General features: G+C 39.3%; 2 protein-coding genes across 2 annotated transcripts in view; one reads left to right on the plus strand and one right to left on the minus strand.

The window, feature by feature from the left end:
* LOC134203937 (ATP-binding cassette subfamily G member 4-like) overlaps positions 1 to 1,517 on the plus strand; it is a 93,152-nt gene extending 91,635 nt beyond the window's left edge. The window contains exon 11 of the mRNA XM_062678773.1: positions 792 to 1,517. Coding sequence (XP_062534757.1) covers positions 792 to 1,136 — 345 coding nt within the window. The 3' untranslated portion in view covers positions 1,137 to 1,517. The remainder of the gene's footprint in view (positions 1 to 791) is intronic.
* On the minus strand, positions 1,500 to 17,318 carry LOC134203951 (ATP-binding cassette sub-family G member 4-like). The gene is made up of 5 exons (XM_062678790.1): positions 16,858 to 17,318; positions 16,222 to 16,796; positions 2,390 to 2,634; positions 2,161 to 2,329; positions 1,500 to 2,101 (listed from the first exon to the last, which is right to left on the minus strand). Exons 1-5 carry the CDS (start codon positions 17,082 to 17,084, stop codon positions 1,500 to 1,502), a joined length of 1,818 nt encoding a protein of 605 aa, XP_062534774.1. The 5' UTR covers positions 17,085 to 17,318.
* Positions 17,319 to 17,597: the final 279 nt, after the last annotated feature.

The following is a 17,597-nucleotide window of genomic DNA, read 5'->3' on the forward strand; positions in this document are numbered from 1 at the left end:
TAAAGATTACAAAAAGAGTTTTCTCCGGTGTGCTTAGTGAGAGCTCTTACAAATCTTGAATGACCCTACCAAATATATGAAAAATTGACTCTTGAAGGATCAATTTAAGCGTAAAATTCTTTGCATGATTGCCGTATCAAAATCTTCATTCTTCTGCTATCGACGATAACCAGTGGGAGGAACCGGGACCATGACATATATAGCTCATTCTTACGAGCAGAGGATGCTCACTCACGCTGATTTATATTTTTTTCATGCTTTTCGTGCCTTCACCAATGCTAACAAGATTGGCCTTTATGGAACAAATAACCTAACTCCAATAAGTAGTCGATGTGGTGGTGTGGATAAAGTGAGCGCAACCAAGTGCCATTTTCAGGGTTTGAATCCAGAAGAGAATGAAAAAATCTTGAGAAAAGAGGAGTGAGCGAAAAATACTTCTCGCCACAAACTTTGAAATAAGATTCTCATTCGTCCCCGATTGGTTTCAGAGACCCCACTTTAATTCATAGTCTAGTGATACAGGATCAAATTTCACAACTTTATGTTTCACCATACATAAGAGTTAACAAAAATTAGCAAAATTCCTTAAATTGTATCAAAAGGGTGATTAAGCTTTTAATTTCAAGTGAAGCGAGTAGGTTGTAATGCGGACGAGCAATAAACGTTGGGAATGTGAGCAGGAGGGATAGTTTTTGACATCATTATCATTTTCCCTATATTCTACTTATCCACAAATACATAGATATTAACTAATCAGAATGTCTCCCATTTGATTCCATTTTCTTTTTCAGAACGGAGCCATCTTCGGGCCCTTCTTCATCTGCCCGTTTCTGATCTTCTCCGGGTTCTTCATCCACCTGAACGACGCGCACGTCATCATGCACTGGTTGTTCCACATCTCGTTCCTCAAGTACGCCCTCCAGGGTGCAACGGTGGCCATCTTCGGTTACGACCGGCCCAAGCTGGAGTGCGAGGAAACGTACTGCCACTTCGTGCTGCCAAAGAAGTTCCTCAAGGAGATCGACATGCTGAGCGCGGACTTTGTCGAGGCTGTGATAGCCCTGGCGGTGATTTTCTTCGTCTTCCGGGTGGCGGCGTTCTACGTGATGCGCTACAGGCTGAAAAACAAAAGCTGAGCTGGGTTGTGATAATGGCGCCGTCTGCCGTGCGAACAGTGATATCGTCCCAGGCCAGAGATTCGTATCGTTCTTAGGATAGTCAATTCAGATAGGTGAAACATGTGCATCAACAAAGAAGTCGATTTGACATTCCTTTCCCCTTGTTTTAGTGCTGTGTTGAATTATATTTCCCGCACGGGCAAGAACAGTAAAATCAGGTAGGGTTTAATATGAATAGTCATCCAAAAGCAAGCGAATGAGTGTCGATTTTATCGTTCAAAATTTAGTTAGTCTTGCATTTAGCTAGCTTTGTTAACAATTAAGGGTGTATTCCTTATGATTTATATTTTATCTGAAGAATCGAATGTGTAATAAATAAGTTTATTGAAATATCTTCAACCGCCTTCTTAAACATATGTATAATATCACCTGGAATATAGCGATGAATGCCAACATTACGTAAACGTTAATCTCAAACCCCGTTTCCGGGGCGTCCATGAACTTAAGAAATTTTGTTGGTCTATTGTAATAACACATAATTTGCGAACAAGGAAAGTCCGTCCGGTTGTAACCATAGATGGCCTGCAGTGAGCCTTGCATTGTGTATCGGAAAAACGACGTATAGGACACCGGTTGCAAAAAATCGAGCATCTCGTACGACTTGATGAAATATCCCGAAAACAGCATGGCAGGTATGCTCATACTGGGAACGAAGAACGTTGCCATCTGGATATCAAATGCGGCACCGGAGAGTAGTCCAACAGTTTGAGCAAAGATGCCCAACAGTTGACACATGGCCCAGAACATCCCGAATCGCATCGGTTCCATTGGTTGGCCGGTCAGGAAGTACGCGATGATGACGAACACAGTTGGGCAGATGAGCTGCAGTGGAAGATCGGCGAAGAACTTGGCCAGGTAGTAAGCCTCCAGCGAGTACCAATTGTTGAGATGCTCGCGGACGAAGATTTTCGCCTCCGATGGGACTGCAAAATTCCTCAAACGTCAATATTTAATCTAGATAACATTTATTGATATAACTTACATGTCACAGTACAAGGCATAGAGTTGCCGAAAAAGATGAAGATGTGAAAGAAAAATAGACCAGCTGCGTTTGTCATGACGGTTGATGCATCTTTTCCTGCATTGTAGAACACCACTCCAAGCAAAAATCCAACTACGATGTGAGCAATAACTCGAAGTTGAGCAAAGAACTGCAATCAAAACACATTTGGAACTATACCCCATTATAATGTAGCAATAATTTTACTTACAAAATCTCTAGCAGTGGACCGGAGCGATCGCCGCAACAGCACGGAGAATTGCTTCCACTGGGGCACGGGATATCGCGAACGTCGTGATTTGCTGGTTAGGCACGTATTCCGGTACGGAGTAAGGATGCTGTTACGGTAGCTGACGTCCTCACCGATGGAGGGGCGCCCTTGAGCATCGCCATTGTTGAACCGCAATGTCAAGAGTTCGATACCGGGGCAGCTTGACATGGAAGCTATTTCCAAGGCTATAAAACGTGGGTTGTCAGGAAACATGGAATAGTGTAAATTTAAAGATAAATGGAAAGCTTGTATGTTTAGAAAATTTTTAGGTAAATTTTTTTGATTATTCACGACAAGTTACTGGACATTTCAGTGGTAGAGTGGTAACCTCACAGCTTGTCGATCACAAGCTATGATAGGTAGTAACCTAGCGGTCCGTATCATAATCTCACGTAGGAGACGAGCACCCCGACAACAACCACCGCACATGAACCGCAATGAGCTCTATATTTACATATGGAGGTCCCCGCAGCCTGACTGTTACTGACGTCAACCATTCGATGATTTGGCGCAGAAATGCGATAGACTCCCACTCCATCCATGCGAATAAATTTTCACAGCTTCTGCCTCCGACGCGTACCTACTAGCGCTGCTACCGACGCCAAGCGATTATTTGTAAAAAATGCCTTGACGGGACAACGCCTCGGTTTCAATTGATCTTGACGCTGCTTTTTTATTTCACCCAGCAAGGGATATAGGACGTCAATTTTAAAATTCTTATTAAAGCGTTAAACACATTTTAGCCGAAAATTGTTCATTTTTTTGGGTTAGAAATTTAATTTACTTTTTATATAGGTAACACGAAAATTGAATTATTTTGATTTAAAAAACATGTGTAGATAAAATACCTAACATGTAGTTCTTTAAAATTCTAACCCTATGTATTTAAAAGTTTTCAACATATCATTGTTAATAAGATTTTAAAAGCATTTTTAAATATACTTCCTATACTTCATCATGTTGAAAAACAGTGATTTCACGCACACGTCCGTCGCCGCTAGATGGCAACAGCGCGGCTGCGTCATTTGTATCGAATTTATATCGAATACTGGTAAGCCGAGGTCCAGTTTTCACGACCGATCGGTTACTCGGATCGGATCGACCGATTACTTTTAATATCATTTCAGCGTTTTATTACAAATGTTCGAACAGAAAACGAAATACGCGTTTGCTTAAATTTCAAGCGCTTATCTGAAAGTACTATCTTTTTGCCTTTTTTTTTTAACGATTTGACTATGTACTTTTAATCTTTATTTTTTGTTAATTTGGAATGAATGGCAATTCTTCAGTTATCTATGTTGTAAAATATTGTCATGTACGTGCTATATAGGCATTGGCGTAACTACAGAGGGACAAGGGGGGCTTTAGCCCAACCTAGGATTTAATTAGCCCCCCTAAAATCATTCGAATGCCATGCTACTTGTTAACGGCATAGATACGACCTCGGACAATCCCGTAGAGAGGATTCCATATACGGTAGACTCACCAATGCAAGAAACATGCGCGGATGACCTGCGGGGATTTCTGTACAGTTATAGGTCGGAGGTCATTTTGGCTCATGCACGGCGGTTGCTGCCTGGGCGATTCCTTGGTGTCTGGTTGCAGATTTTCGTTTACCTCACAAGATGCAAAGATACGATACACTGAAAACAACTTTGCTTTTTGATAGTTGCAGTTCCACTTGTTTTATGGAAAATAAAACATTTTTCCAAAAACGAACAGTGGGTAATGTCTGTGACATAACCGCTAAGTGGACGTAGGACTTGACTTGACCATGCCTTTAAGATACATAATATGTCCAAATTTCTCACATCAACTATTTTGGATAAATAATCGGCGTTGCATACCATTCCTTGGCAAAATCTTCTCATCAAACCGACACAGAAATCAAATCTACCTCAAACAAGAATCATCAAAAAAAAAATTCAGGAAGTATCTGTCCGGTCACGAAATATTAGCCTCGACAGTGGCAACCTTCCCACTGAAGGACTGCCTGAAATAAACCACAAGTTGGCTCAGCAGGGGATGTAGACTGTATCTCAGCCCTTCCACTGAAGAGCCTTCTAATCCGTGCGATAGCGACTGAAGGAGAACATTATTTTAACTCTTAGAGCCTTGAAAAAGGCTGTTTGCTTCGGCTAAGTGCAAAAAGTAAGAAAACGATCTTTTCAAATAACCGCGAATTTCTAGTGATGGTATAAAAAAGACTGAATGCTCTACGAGCGAATGCACTTTTCTTTTATACCTTATTTTGAATCTTCTCTGCTTCCCAATTGGTGGGCCAATCAGGTAGTGTCTTGTCAGCCAAAGCGTCATCATCATCAACGCGTTTGAGAAGGGCTTCTTCTTTTTTACGCTTGTTGCTCGCTGCTGGCGTCTATTTCCTAACGGGACTTTTCGCTAGATACAGGCCAATAAGCCGGGCAAGCGAGCTTAGAATTGCAGTTCAGGTGGGAAGTACGTGTTCTTTTCAGAGCCGCCTCGCAGCTTAGTGTTCATTAAGCACTTCCACAGTTATTAACTGCGAGGTTTTTAAGCCAGGTTACCATTTTTGCATTCGTATATCATGAGGCTAGCACGATGATACTTTTATGTCCAGGGAAGTCGAGACAATTTCCAATCCGAAAATTGCCTAGACCGGCACCGGGAATCGAACCCAGCCACCCTCAGCATGGTCTTGCTTTGTAGCCGCGCGTTTTACCGCACGGCTAAGGAGGGCCCCTATAACATTGTTAGTAGTAAAAGGAAGGAAACACCCGGACATGGGATTTCGGGTGATAAGATTTAGAATTGGTAACATGGGACGATCGTTCGCTTTGTGTGCGGTCAGTATCAAACAATGTTTATCTACATATTTTTTTTTATATCAATCATCAAATTTTTATCAATTTTATCAATTAAAAATCCAACATTTGATGAAAAATCGATTGATAGTTTATTAATGTTTGAGCTGTTATCGTTTTTTTTTATCCAAATAAGATTATGTGAGAGATTTGGACATCTTATTAATCTTTAAAGGCATGGTCAAGCGAAGTACTTCGTCCACTTCGCGGTAAAATCAGAAAATGTATCCACTGTTAGTTTTGACGCTATTTATGAAAATCGCATAAAATTTTATCTCTAGAATATTAGATTTGGCACCCAAGTACAATTTCTATCCCGAAGGGTATTGAAAGTATTGATATTGATCTCTATTATTGGCTCTCTGAAGAACCGTTTGTTTTTTGGACATACATGCTACATCATGTGGCTTTTCTTCAGGCTGTCTCGGCTCAGCACCGATGCCGGCCGGTCTCGGCTCGACTCTGCTGCTGCTGCCGGTATCTGCTCAGCATTGCTGCTTTGTCGGGTCTGTAGGGTGGACTGCTGATGTACACTCTAACTTTCACCTACTCAGTGACTGAGTAAAATTGTATTGCCATCTCTTTTCTTCCCAAGGAAATTTTACTCAATTTCCGTCAAAAGCAGGATTACTCATAGTTTTGAGTTGTCCTGCTTTTGACGGAAATTGAGTAAAATTTCCGTGGGATAGAAAGAGAGAGCAATACAATTTTACTCAGTCACTGAGTAGGTGAAAGTTAGTGTGTACTGGCTAGGTTTCGGCTGATGATGGTCGCTTCGATGGTGTCGAGCCGAAAAAGCGGTCGGTGCAGACTTCATTCCTTGCTAAAAGGTGTGAGTGCTGTTCAATCGATGATGCGGTTGCTTCGCTTGTCCCGGTCAGAATGAAAGGAAAAAATCGCGTTGCGCTATTTTATGGCTTCCCGGCAGACCCAGCGGCAGCTCATTCGCTGGTGTCTGCACCAACCAGAACGTGGTAATGGAATGATGCAAGAATTATGCGGTACCCATATTTATAGGTTCCCTTGATCTCAATGTTTTTCATTGAAAACAGTTTCATGCCTATTGAAACAAGTTTTTCGGGTCTTATCAAGCACGGACATGGAAGGCATACTTGAAATCTGTCGATTGAGGGGCTTACCGCAGAAATTCGTGCACTGTGACGGACGCTATTAACGTTTAAAATCTTTCAACACAACGTAACGCGGTCGATTTGAATATTTTGAAATGACATCCGGTATAGTAAAGAGAGACGTAAGTCCTACGTCAAAAAAATCTAAAATCTCTATTACTTTGTAAAAATAGCAAATCAAAGTTACACAACACATATGCTATACAGCACTGTAATTGGTTACCTTCTCAGCACCCATGTACATACGGCATTAATTGTGGGACCCAATTCTCACACTCTCACTCTTGTGTTCTGAACACCTTTAGGGGTACATAGGGCCAACGTATAAAATCTTCATCCTTTACGGAGGTCCGAACCTTATTCCTATGACTTCGTTTATTTCTCTTCTAGGGTTTAGCGTTGTTCTGCCGGATTCCTTTACAGCGCTTGATTGCAGATTTTGTCTGTGCTCTTACGTGGTGTGCGGCCGGCTTACGTCCATTCACATTGTGGAGATTAAGCAGCGTAGAGAAGCAAAGGCTGCGGAACTGGAAGAATCAGAGAAGTCAAGTACAAGTCCCGTCAACGATATGTATCTCGGTAAGTGTGAGCCGGGCGCTGCTGTAGACAGGACAGGCGGGCATGGGTAGATTTCCTGACTGATGAAGAAAGATGGCTGCAGCAACCGGAGGTTGTTGCCTCAATTAATCACTTGGACAGCTGAAATTCTCAGCCAGTGTTTTTCAAAAAGTAGCCATCCGAAGCATGAAATCAAAAGGGGCTCCCAAGGTCGACCGGTTGTCGGCTGAGCCAATGCTGTTTGTGCAAATGTTGTGGCAAATATTATGCAATATTTTGCCCCACCCCGCATCGTTCTGGAGTAGATCAACTAGTTAGAAGTGTCCCTATATTGGTTTTTCAGTGTCTGAATCACGGAAATCTATGTGGCCCAGGGATGCAAGGGATTTTCTGATAGGGTCGGAGCTCTGTCTGACTCTATTCTGAAAGGATGCGATTCATTTCCACTGTCACGGTTTGTCACGGTCTGTCACGGTCTGGGTCTCCTGTAGCCTTGTTAGCAAAGGTGTAGGATTGCAAATCCGGAGATGGCGAGTTCGATTCTCGGTCCGGTCTAGGATGTTTTCGGGTTGGAAAGTTTCTTGACACCTTGGGCATAGTGTATCCATTGGACTTGCCACACAAATTACATACTCATGCAATGGCGGGCATGGAAAAGCTTTCAATTAATAACTGAGAAAATGCTAATAGACTAAGTTGAAAAGCAGGCCAAGTTCCAGTTGGAATGTAGAGCCATAGAAGTAGAAGAAGAAGAAGTCACGGTGTCTCTATGGGGAATATTATTTTTTTTAAATCAGTATCTATGAATCACCCACCACGCAATTTTTTTTTTCTTTTTATCGAGACTTTCAGCCCGAGGTAAAAAAAAATTATATCCCCTCTTTTATGTGGGGAAGAGTCGTTTGGCCGAAACTCAGCCATTTGGCCAAATGCCACTAGGCCGAAAGTTGTTTGGCCGAATATACCATTTGGCAGACCATTAGGCCGAAAGGGTCGTTTGACCGAAAGTATCGTTTGGTCGAAAGGGATGTTTGGCCGAAAGGGTCATTAGGCCGAAAGGGTCCTTTGGCCAGAAGGGCCATTTGGCCGAAAGGGTCATTTGGTCGAAACGGTCGTTTGGCCGAAAAGGGACGTTTGGCAAATAGGGTCGTTTGGCCGAAAGGGTCATATGGCCGAAAGAGCCATTTGGTTGAAAGATTCGTTTGGCCGAAAGGGTCGTTTGACCGAAATGGTCATTTGGCGGAATAAAACATTTGGCCGAATAGGTCATTTGAAAAGTTAGAAATTAGGAGTAAGAAGAGAGACTTCTCAATTCTCATTCCTCATTTCTCACTTCTCACTGTAAAAAAATTAGGAGCGCGAAGTGAGTAGTGAGACGTCTTATTACTCACTTCGCGCTTCTCACTTTTTGCAGCAAGAAGGGATAATTGAGGAGTGAGAAGTGAGACGTCTCATTTCTTACTCCTCACTTCTCACTTCAAACTGTAAAAAAAGAGGAGCGTGAAGTCGAAGTCTCACTACTCACTTTATGCTTCTCGTTTTCATAGCGAAGTGATAAATGAGGAGTGCGAAGTGAGACTTCTCACTTCTCACTCTTCATTTCTCTCTTCTCACTTTTAACAGCTAGAAGTGAAGTATTGAGAATGAGAAGAGAGACGTCCCTCTTCTCACTTCTCATTTTTCACTTCTCACTGTTAAATGTAAGAAGACGTCTCACTACTCATTTCGCGCTTCTCACTTTTTACAGTGAGAAGAGTAAAATGAAGAATGAGAGGCTAGACGTCTCTCTTCTCATTCCCAATATCTCACTTTTCAAATGACCCTTTCGGCCAAATGACCTATCCGGCTAAATGACCCTTTCGGGCAAACGACCCTTTCGGCTAAATGACCCTTTCGGCCAAATGACTTTCGGCCTAGTGGCATTCGGTCAAATGGGTTTCGGCCAAACGACTCTTCTCCCTTTTATGTCGTGGGTAAATAAAAATGTTCTATCGGGGGATCTAGAACAATTTTTTCTCGGTATTTTAGTGCAAGCTCCATATAAATCCAATTCACCACGAAACTCACTTCCACCAAAAATGTATGGTGGTGGATAAAACAATTTATAATTGCATTTACGTGAAAGAGGAAAGTCTATACTATCGTGTAGTGGGTGTTTCAGAGATATTGGTTTTTTGAAAATCTGTCTGGACAAAGACACTGTGCTGTTAATTCTCTGCGTAATCGATATGATCTTGGAGGGTGCGATTGACCGTGTAGCAAACCTGAAGTTTATTATAGTTTTGGTAGTATTGTTGCTCAACATCTAGGCGACTCTAATTTGACTGATGATCACGATACGCTATAATAGTACTTCGACGCTCTTTTATGCGGAGTGGGCTCAACGAACTGACCGTATGCGGCGTGACACCATCAAGTCAGCAGGACCAGGTGGTTGAGTGTCAACGGGAACAATCCCTTAAACTTTGCAGTAGCTAGATGATAGAAGGATTTCAATATCTTGACAGTCTGATATTATCAGATGGCGAAATTGGGATCGACATGGAAGCACGAGTTAGATAGGCTGGGGCTACTTTCGCAAGTTTTGAAATATTTAAAGACCCAACCGGATTGATCCACGCACCAAAATTCAAATGTACTACTCTATTGTGAAACATGTTGTGAACTATAAAAAATAACGCAGATGATGTATAAAATTTATAATTCGGACGGCCTTACAGCTGAATATCGTGTGCTGAGCAACATAAAAGCCATTAATTACCAATAACAATAGATGATCGAGTACATGTATGGAAATGGGTCGGCCATATATTGCAAGGGAGGTTAGACAAAATCTGTAATAAGTAAGAGTTCCCTTAATATACGTGACCTAATAGAATATATAATATTTATGCCAGAAGAGATATATGATCGTATTTTTATTTAAAATACTTTTGGTGACAACTTTATGGTCTATAAATCTAGACCAACATTTGAAAAGGGCGTCACAACCAAAATTTATTCCTTCTGATTTTTTGTCCACATATAAAGCTATATATGTAGACGAGAAATCAGAAGGAATAAATTTTGGCTGTTACGCCCTTTTCAAATGTTGGTCTAGAAATGATATATTTCGTACCAAGATAAAAACACTGATGCAAAATGTTCAAAATTTAAAAAAAAATCGCTAAAAAGCTTTTTCTTCCCTCCTCAATATTTTTGGAAAGTTGAAGAAGTTAAAATAAATTTAATATTTGTAGTGACCTAAAAAAATGAACGTTTGTTTGTCATTGTCGCAAGAAACTCGAGAACGGCTGGACCAAATTGGAAAATTTTATAAAACGGCATTTTTACCTAAACAATTATACATATTTTCAATTTTGGCGTATGACCAACACTACCAACATCATACAAAAACATAACGCAGTAGTAAGTATCGAAGTGAATATGTAACGAACCCCGATCAATTGTGTGAATCGATTCTCAAAAATGTTCATACAATAAATATTGGACGGGACAAAGTTTGTCGGGTCAGCTAGTCCGAAAAATAAATCACCACATAACGATCATTTGCCTAGAAGATCTATACAAAAAATACGCTAGAACAAAACTACTTTGATTCTCGTTAAAACAAGGGGGATCAAGTCTCCTCACTTTCCCCTACTTTCCCCTACTTTCCCCTCACTTTCCCCTATTAAAACAAGGGGGATCAAGAAAAGATATTTTAGTTACTAGATAAAGATTGTCGCTGTCGTCGCTGTCCGGAACATCTTTTGCCGGCGAGGATAGGGGAGCTAAATGTCAAAGAAGGAAAATCCATACGATTTGACAGGTATGTACCACACATGTTTCGGACAGCAGAACAAAGGGAACCGAAGCGACAATCTTTATCTAGTAACTAAAATATCTTTTGGATCAAGTCTTCCCCTTTCTTGATGATTTCATAAAAAATGATAATGCTCTTTTACCATTTTTGATACAACTGTGGGAAGCAAAGTAATCCATCTGAGTGCTTTTTACTGCAAACAGATCTCTAGTTTTAGTGAAATAATCATTTTAATGAAGCACTATATTTTACTCATATTTTGTGTTTTTCAATTTCGATCAAAAATTAATCAAATTCGATACACCTTTGAGTAGGTCATAGAGTGTAAGTGCTAGTAAAATGAATCAGAATAGAATAACTTTGTCTACCAGGGCATTACTTATAAATTGGTGTGTTCTAATGACTGAATTTCATATGACACGTTACGTCCCTATTAAAATGATTTCGCTTTATTTCCTCAGATTTTATATTCAGCGCAATGTACTGTTGGGCAAACTATAGAATTATTCAGTTATACGTTTTTCGAAAAAAGAAAAAAAAAGTGAAACAAAACACCTTTATGAAAAAACATCAAATGACATTCTAAAACACTGAGGCACGCAATATTAGGCACGTTCGTCCTATTTTGCGGTATTGTCCATATTGTCCCAACAATTATAACAGTAATAACAGTCTAGCACAAATGACGTATCTTGTACATTAAGAGAGTTGGATTGTGTTAGTATCCGCATATCCTGGAAACTGCTGAGTATGTTTTTTTTTTCATACCTTCAGCAACCCTGGTTTACAATATATTTTCAAATAGAAAAATCAAGGTTTAGAGGACATGCGCTCAACGATAATAATTCATTTGAAAGTGGTGGGTACCATTGATGATGATGTATTTTATATTGTGTTACATGGCAGAGCGAACATGTCTTATTGCTAATGGTATATGAATGAGAACGCAGCGTTTTATTTATCCTGCTTCTTCTGTTATTAAGAGCCAGTTCGCGAGAAGCGCGACCCCCTCTTGTATCGATATTCTCCGATTTGGATGAAATTTTCAGGGTATGTTCATATATGTATGAGAAGACATTTAGCAAAATTTCAGATTTTTTCATTGAGGGGAAGTGGGGTAAAACGGCCCTTCAAAAATTATTGTTCAAAAATCGCCAAAACCAAAAAAATGCAATAACTTTGGCAATGACTGACCGATTTTGTTCTGCACGCTTTTTCTACTCAATTAGTACTTTATACCATGTGGTTAATATAGTTATAAAGTTGTTTACTTTCGGAGAAAAATGACTTTTTCGATAAAAAATGGTCGTTTTTCCAAAGGGAATATTTTTTACCAACAGATCTAGGATAAAAAACTAAACCCGTAAGGCAATTAAGGAACTAAAGAGCTTTCATCTCATATATAATTCAGAAGCGCCAACTCAAGAATTTCTAAGAAAATCGCAATTTTCTGCAACACTGTTTATTCTTAAGAAAGTTCGCACAAAATTTCGACCCTACTTATGTTGATGTTTTCCGATCTGGTGAAAACTGTCCAAAATTTTTTGTCTTGATTGAAATTAAAAATCAGAATTTTCTATTAGGGGAGTGTAGGGTAAAATAGTCCTTTAAAAATACATGTCAAAAAATACATATTTTTTTTATGTGAGTTCTAGTGGAAAATACATAAGTTTAAAAAAACTGTTTCTTCTTCCTTTCAATTCCTCTATATTTTTAGTCTCAATAGATACGTATATCCTTCGCTGATCTATATTAGATAGCAAACTATTTGCATTTGATATTTTTTTTTGAATCAGCTACAATTACTGTGGGTACCGGTACTGATGTTGCTTTAACAGCTATGCGAAAAAAAAACAATACCTACTTGCATCAGGTTACCATAGGCTTGTTTTTGTAGCTTGTAACGATTGTGCGGTATTCATAACTCTCTTTCATCCTCCATCATTATCAGTTTAAACCAAATTCTGCAAGTTTATTGTCAAACCGTGTACCATTCATACATTTTGAATTACTAACCTTCAAACTGCTAGCTAATATTACAGAGATACAATCTAAACAAAATGTTTGACTGAATGGATTATACCAGTTCTAATCGGGTGTATATATTTTCAAGGGTTGGACAATTTTATCTCATAGGTAATGGAATACCCTCGATTCTATGTTTACACAACTGTGTGAAAAACACTCCAAAGTTTAACAAAGTTGCATTCATTTTGCACAATACGGGAAAAACTTTTTTTTTCTACATCGAGCTGGTTTTTTACACGGAGAGCGTAACAATGTAATGTGTATACTATTGAATAGGACAGAGTATTAATTGTCTGACGATTTGAAAACACACCCCTCATGAAAATACTTCAAATTCTAGGATACACGTTTCTACACTCATAGATAAAGTATATACATTGTAGATCGCTTAATCAATTAATTAAAAGATTACCAAGCAAAACTGTTTTATTCTCGGCTTAATTTACACCACCTGAAAGTGCTTGACTACCTCAGCAAGACTGTGTAGTTGATTGTAAAAATTATGCTTTAAATATCAGCCTTTTTCTCTTCAAATCTTTACTAACCTTATATGAACATATTTCCAACCAACCATAAGAAATCTATCTATTGCTTTTTTCACCGAGGAATAGACTACCGTGTTGAAGTACCAAAACAAATGTTCTCATTTCCGAATGGATGGAAACAAGCTAAAGCATTAATTTGGGTGGAACAATATTTTTGAACGGGAGTTTAAGACATGACATGACTAGTTGACTAGTTCACGTTATTTTTTGAGATTGAGAGATTGTGAAGGATTTAATTGTTGACAGATAAAAAACCATAAAAATACTAAGCTTGGAAGAATTTCGAAGCAAACTAGCAAAATCACTAGATTAGTTGCCAGTTGGGTCGGAATAATCAAATCTAAGAAGTGTGGTTACGATTATCTGGTTTCGTAACATTATTTATATTTGGGGATCTATTTTACCCCTCTCTCCCCATCCCAATATTTTGCGAAATAGTTTCATCTACATATGTGTAGATATAACCTTAAATAAACCTTGTAAGTTTCAGCCAGATGCACGATAAAATGGAGTTGCGATTCTCACAAACTGGCTTGCAAACAAACAGTTTAATGTGCAGAAACTCATAATTTGATTGATTGTTCTTAAGTCGGCGCACTGAAATAAGTTTCAATAAGTTTGATGTATATTCTGCTTGAGCTCACATATAAAAATTTATGAATTTTTGACATTTTATTTTTACAAGGCTAGTTTACCCAATTTACCGAAATTGCTCATTTGTCGTTAAGAATAATTGTTTTTTTTTTCGCATAGATGTAAAAGCAACATCACTACCGGTACCCACATTAATTGTAGCTTATTCAAAAAAAATATCAACAAGCACGTTCGCAGAATTCGTTCATTTTTGTTCAGTTTGCGAAAGACGTGCTAATGTTTAAGGCACTTATTTTGGTTCTATTTTACTTCTGTTAAAAATTGTTCTGCAAATAGTTTGCTATCCAATATAGATCAGCGAAGGATATACGTATCTATTGAGACGAAAAATATAGATGAATTGAAAGGAAGAAGAAACAGTTTTTTTAAACTTATGTATTTTCTGCTAAAACTCACATAAAAAAAATATGTATTTTTTGACATTTATTTTTTAAGGACTATTTTACCCTATACTCCCCTAATAGAAAATTCTGATTTTTAATTTCAACTTAGACAAAAAAGTTTGGACAGTTTTCACCAGATCGGAAAACATCAACATAAGTAGGGTCGAAATTTGTGCGAACTTTCTTAAGAATAAACAGTGTTGCAGAAAATTGCGATTTTCTTAGAAATTCTTGAGTTGGCGCTTCTAAATTATATATGAGATGAAAGCTCTTTAGTTCCTTAATTGCCTTACGGGTTTAGTTTTTTATCCTAGATCTGTTGGTGAAAAATATTCCCTTTGGAAAAACGACCATTTTTTATCGAAAAAGTCGTTTTTCTCCGAAAGTAAACAACTTTATAACCCTATTAACCACTTGGTATAAAGTACTAATTGAGTAGAAAAGGCGTGCAAAATTTAAACAAAATCGGTCACTCATTGCCAAAGTTATTGCATTTTTTTGGTTTTGGCGATTTTTGAACAATAATTTTTGAAGGGCCGTTTTACCCCACTTCCCCTCAATGAAAAAATCTGAAATTTTGCAAAATGCCTTCTCATACATATATGAACAAACCCTGAAAATTTCATCCAAATCGGAGAACATCGTTGCAACCTCCCTTGGAAAGGGGGTCGCGCTTCTCGCGAACTGGCTCTTAAATGCTACTGGTAACAAAACAGTTTTTAATTTGATTTTAGAAACATGAAATTGGAATCGTATACATAATAAAAACGATTCCATGAAAGTTCCGCGGAAAAAATATAAAAATTTTGTTTCGTTTCATCAAATTTTGAAACAAATAAGATCTTGATTTCGTATCGTTTCAAAGTTGCGGAAACAATTTATATTTCGTTTCGTTTCGTTTCGAATCATCATCTTTTTCTTCTTCTTCTTCTTCTTCTTTTTATTAGCATTACATCCCCACACTGGAACAGAGCCGCCTCGCAGCTTAGTGTTCATTAAGCGCTTTCACAGTTATCAACTGCGAGGTTTCTAAGCCAAGTAACCATTTTTGCATTCGTATATCATGATACTTGTATGCCCAGGGAAGTCGAGACAATTTCCAATTCGAAAATTGCCTAGACCGGCACCGGGAATCGAACCCAGCCACCCTCAGCATGGTCTTGCTTTATAGCCGAATCAACAAGGACATTTAAAATTTCGTTTCATTTCGTTTCGCCAGTAAAAAGTGTGTTATGGCATACCCTTACTTAATGAATACTGATGCGAGGCGGCAATGTCCCAGCGGGGATATAATGGCTCGGGCCCCTGCAAAATCTTATGTATCAAAATCAACTTTTGGCACAATCAATACAAAACTAAAGAAATGTCCAAGCAGAAAACGAAATACGTATCTGTTTGACACAAACAAATTGAAGTGCAAGTAAATGGAAGAATTGTAAAATCTCATAATTGTGAGAAATTCCCCTAGAGGCTCAAAAAATAATTTACCTTCAAAACTATTCTTTTGGCGGTGGATGATGATGGGAAAGATAAATGCATAATTTTACACGCAATTATGATAATAGTAATTACTAGATTGCTTGCAACTACAATTGGTTTGAGATTGCAGGACCGGCTGTGCTGAACACGATTTCTTAATTACCATTTCAATCCCTATTTGATCACTTTATCTAGCACATATGCGTGAAATAAATATTTTATATTCTACATGCGAGAAGATGAGATAGATCAGCTGTATTGTATTCATTAAAGGTTTCTCGGATCAAGCTTTCCGTGATTTAACGCAATACACATGTTATCGATTTATCGATCATGCAATATCTTACCGAAATCCGCTCGGTTATAGTACCGGGGGCAGTGGAATCCAGCTTCACCCAAACTACCCACCAGATCGTCAATCGGTCCACTGTAGATACACTTGCCCGCCGACAGCAGAAATACGTCGTCAAACAGTTGAAACAAACTGGAAGCCGGTTGATGAATCACACTAATAACCGTCCGTCCTTCCTGCGCCAGCGTTTTAATGAATCGAACTAAATGCATCGCCGAGACACTATCCAGTCCGCTGGTTGGCTCATCTAGCAGAATAATTGGCGGATTGGTAATCAATTCCATACCGATCGAGAGCCGTTTCTTCTCCCCTCCGGATAAATTCTTGACCAATGTGGTCATGCTTTGATGTAGACCCAAAACCTCCAGGATGTCGTTTACTCTTTTGATCCGCACCATGGGTGAACTGGAAAGCGGCATTTTCAGCTCAGCGGCGTAATCCATGATCTCGCGCACCGTTAGGTGGTCAATCAGATCGTAATCCTGCGAGATGTAGACGCATTTGGTTCGGAAAGACTCGTCGCTCATCGTTTCACCATTGATTGTTACTGTTCCGATGACGCCGTTTTTTCTACGAAACAAAGCAATGTTGAGCATTCTTCGTTTGAATTTCAATCATAACTTCAACTCACTTGAATCCTGAAAGAATATTTAACAACGAAGACTTTCCCGCCCCGGATGGTCCAAGCACAGCAACAAGCCTCCCCGGAGTAAACCGACCGGAAATGTTCTCCAGAATGGTTTTTCGCTTATCGCCTTTCACCACACCTTTGTAGCAAATATTCCTGAATTCAAGGACCATTTGGTCCAACAGCTTCCGCTGCTCACCAACTTCCTCCAACTCGACAACGCTCGCCATCTTCCACAATCAACTATTCAACTTAACACCCGCGTTCCGGCGAAACGATCCAACTCACTTGTACTCGCATCTAACTCACTTACGCTACTAGCGAGCTCGTTATTCCAAATGCAACTTCCAAGGCCCTCGCTAGTTGCAACGACAACCGATATCGCGATTTTCCCTTTTCTAGCAACCTAACGAGTCGCGATCGCTTATCGAAAGCCAGAGCCGGCGCTCAACACGCTGTTTCGCATAGAATGCGTCAAGCAGCGTGGAAATTTTAATCGCTTGAAACAACATCGAAGTCACTCTCGCTCCACGGTGGAAACTCTCGGTGATAGGATCGAAAATTAATTCATTAAGAACGTATAATCGTATACTATTCTAATCGGCACCGTGGCGCGGACGACCAATGAAGGTGTTGTGTGTTGCAGCACATGGAACGATCTCCATAACGTTAGAAAAAAATGCTTCGTTTATTACATCGTTGATCGACGCCGCGCCGGTGCACAGTGATTTCGCGATGGCAAA

Source organism: Armigeres subalbatus, unplaced genomic scaffold (assembly GCF_024139115.2).
Source record: "Armigeres subalbatus isolate Guangzhou_Male unplaced genomic scaffold, GZ_Asu_2 Contig297, whole genome shotgun sequence".
Taxonomy (NCBI): domain Eukaryota; kingdom Metazoa; phylum Arthropoda; class Insecta; order Diptera; family Culicidae; genus Armigeres; species Armigeres subalbatus.

What these genes read in the sequence shown, in the direction of transcription:
- LOC134203951 (XM_062678790.1), bottom strand. Translation starts at nt 17,084, where the DNA reads ATGGCGAGCGTTGTCGAGTTGGAGGAAGTTGGTGAGCAGCGGAAGCTG. An exon ending in AATATTCTTTCAGGATTCAA is followed by an intron (nt 16,797 to 16,857) that starts GTGAGTTGAAGT and finishes TTTGTTTCGTAG; the next exon opens with AAAAAACGGCGTCATCGGAA. An exon ending in GGTCCACTGCTAGAGATTTT is followed by an intron (nt 2,330 to 2,389) that starts GTAAGTAAAATT and finishes TTTTGATTGCAG; the next exon opens with TTCTTTGCTCAACTTCGAGT.